Source organism: Acanthisitta chloris, unplaced genomic scaffold, assembly GCF_000695815.1.
Source record: "Acanthisitta chloris isolate BGI_N310 unplaced genomic scaffold, ASM69581v1 scaffold14288, whole genome shotgun sequence".
NCBI classification, from domain to species: domain Eukaryota; kingdom Metazoa; phylum Chordata; class Aves; order Passeriformes; family Acanthisittidae; genus Acanthisitta; species Acanthisitta chloris.
In genome coordinates this window covers 39,382-45,025 of record NW_008688783.1, presented here as the reverse complement: position 1 = coordinate 45,025, position 5,644 = coordinate 39,382, and the positions used below count along the sequence as shown (strand labels likewise).

The 5,644-nt window shown below is 41.3% G+C and overlaps 1 protein-coding gene across 1 annotated transcript in view; it reads right to left on the bottom strand.

The window, feature by feature from the left end:
* Window positions 1-459: 459 nt before the first annotated feature.
* RALGPS2 (Ral GEF with PH domain and SH3 binding motif 2) overlaps window positions 460-5,644 on the bottom strand; it is a gene marked incomplete at both ends in the record, with an annotated part of 40,238 nt that continues 35,053 nt past the window's right edge. Inside the window, 2 exons of the mRNA XM_009081170.1 lie at window positions 460-537; window positions 3,863-3,917. Coding sequence (XP_009079418.1) covers window positions 460-537; window positions 3,863-3,917 — 133 coding nt within the window. The remainder of the gene's footprint in view (window positions 538-3,862; window positions 3,918-5,644) is intronic.

The following is a 5,644-nucleotide window of genomic DNA, read 5'->3' as shown; positions in this document are numbered from 1 at the left end:
GGCTGGGTGATCTGTAAGGTCCATTCATATATTGTCAAACTATGATATCTCTGATTTCAGGGAAAAGGGGCAAAGACATTCAGAGCAAAACTGCCAGCAAAGAAAACATGTGGAATGCCATCCATTAGCACCTTTGTTATGCCCATGAGAACTACCACCACTGCTCCACAGTGGAAGTTCAAAATCTACCCTGGCAAAACATCTTTAAGCCTGGACAGAAAGATCCAGTGGTTCAGAATTTGGATTTGCAGACCAGAAGGAACAAAAGTCCTTAGGGGGACACAGATTAAGTCATAGACGAGGAAAGTTTTAAGTCCAAAGAAAAAGGTCTCTACTTTTATTTGGACATGTTAAGTTAGAAAGGTAACATCAGAAAACACCCACTTAATTATCAAACCAAACCAAATCACCAACACCAGAGGGAAGGTTTGGCACCTCTGTGTGCAGTGGGGATTGTACCTGCTGGCCTTCATGTGGCCTCGATAGCCATTTCGTGACACTCGTGTCCCCGGGCCGAGGGAATGGTACAACCTGTTCCTGTTGGATTCCATTATAAATTGTAGGCATTACATATACTGTCATTCACACAAACAGCACAGAGTTCTCTCTGTGTGCACATCACAAAGCCACTTCTTCCACACAAGAAACAGAGGACAGTTTTATTTATAGCAAAATGCATGCAGAGGTAGATACCATGGGTTTGTATCTCATCTGGTGTTCTCTTGGTCAGAGATAATCCTGGAGAGTTTTATTGGCACTGAAGAATAATGCATTTTGAGAGCAAAGACTACTAAATCAATGTAAAGGAACCACATTCACACAACTTGTCTTTAAATCTGATTGAGATGTTACTACAACAAATGGTTTCAGCTGCTATGAGGATGCACACGTAGAAGCAGTTGGGTTGAAAGGAATCAAAAGCTCTGACAAAATAGGCCTAACACTGCTTAAAATCCTGTTGTGCTACGTAACACTGAAATAATCTCAGTCATATTTCAATTCTCCAGTTTATCCAGACTTTAGCTACAAACTCCCCATTTTGGAGTCCTTTACCTGTTATCAACTGAATCCCAGTTAAGCCAACAGAAGCACTACTGAGGCACTTGGTCCTCACCTCCTCTTTTTTCATCCATTTTCCTAGCTGCTGGTTTTGTGCTGAAAGACTGGAAATCAGCTCCAGGTCTGCAGGAGGAGCAGGGAAGTACAAGCCTGGGAGAATTTTACAGGCAACACCTCCTAAATGGTATCAAAGTGTCTGTCTCCTGTGAGAGCGGCTGGACATGAGCTGGAAAGATGCTTACGCGTGGCCAGGGCAGGATTTTCAGATGGGAAACCTCAACAAGTGGCACTGCCATGTTTCAGCCTGAACTCAGAACTGCAGGCAAATACAACAGGCTCAAAGAAGAGATTCAGGAAAGGTCAGCAGCACTGAACCAAAAGAATTAGAGGTTTTTTATCATTTTCGTGTTTTAAACCAGCTCAAACTATTGCCTTTGTTGCAAGAATTATCAAAGATAGTAATGAATTACCATCTAATCATCTACCCCAGATTTGCATCATTTCTACCTTTGAATGTATGAACTCTTTTTGAAAACACATTCAGGACATAAGCAAATAAAGCAATAATTAAGGAAAGAAAACCATTATATGTGCTGTGTGCACATATATTCTGAGTGCAAAATAAATGTGTTTTCTTCTTACCTTTAAGCTTGGGGTTTTTGCATAGCAAGGAGGTTATGGCTCTTGGATTCCTGCTAGTTCAGGGACACTCAGGATGACAACCAGTGAGACTGAGGTGTCACCTAATACACTGCCCATAACAGGGCAGAGCTGTCAGGACCTGGAATTTAAGTGCTTCCAGTAGTTTTGATGAGTCTGAAGGGACACCCCAATGCCAAAAGCTCTTTCTCAAGTTTCAAACTAAGTTCCTGTTGCACTTAAAAACAATCAGTGGCTCTAATTGTCATCCCTTCTGCATTCCCCAGTTACAAACAGGAAGGCCAGGAAAACCATGAATATTTCTTACAGTTCCTTCTGTTACCTGGGGAATCTGTGTGTGGAGGATCTCCTTTCTTCCTCTTAGATTTGAGTGTTCCTACCCAAAGATCCTGTTCCTAAATCACTGAGGAATACTGAATTCCCACTTGCACTGCATAGAAGTAATAATGAATAACACTGAAGTATCCCAATTTTGCCAGAGCTGTTCATTCCAGACAACTGATGCTTCTCCCTCACTCAAAGACTCTTTTATGAAGAATGGAAACCCACTGTATAGACCAAAAGCAGAGACACTCTCTAATATCTTATATTTCAACACTTACATGTCAGTGAATTACCTATTAAATTCCAGACATGCTTCATCATCTTATAAACCAAGGAACAGACTCAAGGTTGCTGCATATCTCCAGGAATTTCACACATGGTGTTTGGAATGTCTGTAAGGAACCCTATCCCTCTCCCTGGAAGCAAGAGAACTCGCCCTGTGCAGTTTCAAACAGGGTTCTCAAAGAGCATTCTCAGGAGAGGAGAAAGTAAGGAGGGAAGGCAAGTGGAGTTTGGAGGAGGAATGTTCTGATTGACACGGAGTTCTCACTAGGACAGGGATGAAACCCTCTGCTTTGTGTCAGAAGTGCACACAACAGCTCTATAGAGTCTAACCATGAGTTTAGACCTGAGGCTTATTAAAATTATTCAGTTCCTTGTGCTACTGAGGGCAAAACCACTCAGTTCACCATTTTGGCTAAGGCTTTTCCATAGAACTTTTATCTCTGAGAAACAACTGCAGTAATTCCATAGGGCACCAGGGAAAGAAAAGAAAGAAAACCTTTTGAATGTTGTATGTGCTCTGTGATGCAGCCTGCAACTTTGACATTTCCTTTCCGACCCGATTCCATGTGGAATGTTCCTATCCCTCACCTAGTGGAATGATAAGGGCCTTTCCTCATGTATGTATTCACATTTATGACATGAAACATCCACAAGTTCACCTTTGGCACTGAGAGATTTGCAAAGATTTCTTCCAAAATTAACACAGAACTTGAACTGCTTCAATGAATCAAAGAAGAATATAAGGTTTGTGGTAACAGTTCTCAACTATAAAAGTTCTTTGACAAAAATTTATTAAAAAAAAAAAAAAAAATCAATGTCAAGGAGGAAAAGTCACCCATGGCAACTCTGAAGCTGATGGATTACCTGAAACTGTTAGAAAAGCAAATGACACTGTATTCTGCATCTTGCTCAGCCATGGGAAGGTGAAATTTCCACCTTTTTCTATATCCTACTGTTAGTCTTTTTCCACATTCTCAAATACAACATGGGAAAGGACTAAGTGCTCAATGTCACCTGAGCATTTACAAGTGTTGGATAAGGAACAACATGTTCATTCTGGACCTCAACATCAGATGTTTGCAAGGGGCAATTGTGTGTTTTCCCATGTAACACAAGGGCAAGTGACAACGTGAAGGGAAAAGCAGATGAGAGGAGACAGAAAAGGTGACACTGTCAATGACAAGAGAGCAAAGGGGCCATGAATGGATGAAATATCTCAGGGGAAAGTGAAAATGAAAACCAGATATGTCACATGAATAGCCCAGACAGGATTCCACACACATGAAGCCAGAAAATCATTTGGGGTCTAATGGTACTTTGGCTGAGCTACTCAATGTGTGCAAGGAGTAAGTACACAATCAGGTAACTGAGCAGGAGGAACCTCACTGGGTCTGTTCAAACAACAAAGAACTTCCTACAGTTTGTCAATATTCTTACAAATGGAAGATCTCTAGATCACTAAAATAAAGCAGCATTTTCAGGACCGAGTGAGATTGTAAGCAGCAATGTGAACAGAGAAACAGGTTTTTCTTACCTTTCAAATGCTGGCCAGGAAGTCTCTTCACTGAGTTCAGAACCATCACTGCTGCCTAGAAAAAGATAAGGATGAATGGTACTTTATTTCATCACCTACAGTTGATCTATTCCAGTGATGCCTGTTCCTGTGTACAAGTAAGTCTGGATATTCACTGAGGAAATACAGAGTAAAGATGGAGGCAATAAAGATTCACACACAGCAGGGGTAATTCCAGCCAAGAGCCATGAAAATCTCAGCATGGACTGAAGTTCTCTCTGTGCAAAATCCAAGAGAAATACATGCCTTTATCTGCCAGCCAACTCAACTGAGATGCCTCTTCTGCAAACATTAGCTCAACACCCTCATATTAACATGATCTCCAAGGGATATTAGATAGTTCAGTCTCAGCTTATTCTCAGTTTTTCCTAAAGTCAACTCCTCACCTGGTTCACACTAACATTACAGTACAAGAGAGTTGTATAGTGGAAGAAGCAAAGAGACATAAAAGAGCTGTTTCTGCAGAGGTTCTGGCTCCTAAGGTAGGCACAAAGGGATGCAAGAAGGGAAGGAGAATATTCAGCAGGTTAACTCATTATTTTCTACAAGTGTCTTTAAGATTTCAGTACTTCCATTCACAGACTGGTCCTTAAGCATTCACCTGCCCAAGTGTTAGAGCAGCAGGTAACTCTGTCCATAAAAGAGAAGTACAGTTACTCAGACTTCTGTGACTTATACTCACTCTTCTGTAGCTGGTGAGGACAAATTATCAGAGACACAGTTACCAGGAGTGAGTGAGTGTCCTTACTTCAAGTGACTGTTTGCACAGATTGAGTCTAGCAGCAAACAAGTGATATGGTTTGGGGATGGAGAGGCAGAATCAGATGTAACAGTTCAGAGACAACTTTAAGCAGGTATTTTGGGTAAGACCTCCCAGCTATCTTTGAAGATGAGTATTTGTAGTAGAATCTCTTACAGTAAGATCTTAGAGTACTGAATCCTTTGAGCAGGTGGAATGACACGTAGGAAGGCAGGTTTCAAGCACGATGGCTTTTCAAGAACAGGCATCAGCATCCTGTTGTAAATGACTAGAGTGAGTCTCCTGTGCCATCCAGACACCAAGGTAAGAGTACAGCTATCCAAACAAACAGAGAGTCCTATTCAGCTCTACAGGTTACCCTCCTTAGGAATTCTGTAATCATTCTGGCTCCAAAGGACCTTGGGAGGTCATCTGGTCCAACATTCCAGTCCAAACAAACCTACCCCAGGGGTCAGATTGCTGAGGGTCTCATCGAGCCATGTCCTTCCAGGAGGCAGAACCTTATAGACTCTCTGAGTAACCTGTTACCACGTTTCACAACCCACATGTGAAAAAGGTTTTCCTTGCACGTAACTGAGATTTTCCTTGTGGCTACTTGGAGCCATGTGTCCTGCAGAATGGTGCAGCAATTCCTGTTGAGTCATTCAGCCAACACTGAAGGTATTAGGGACACTTAAAATCTTATTTATGTCCTTATTTCTGCTTAGATTTAGCTTTATACTAACAAGAAGTACAACTTTAATATGACTAGAGCTCTACTTGATTGAGGCCACAACAGAAACTCCCACAATTAGAACCCCTAATAAAACTGTGTTAGGAGGTAATTCCTTATCTTTAAAGTAGGCTGATACATTACATTTCCACCTGAAATGACGTTTGGATGGCAACTGTATGAGCTTGGCTAATGAAGTTATAATTCAATGGCTGCACTAAGTACACTAGAGAAAGATTTAAAAGCTAGTGTTGCTTTCTAAACAAATTTA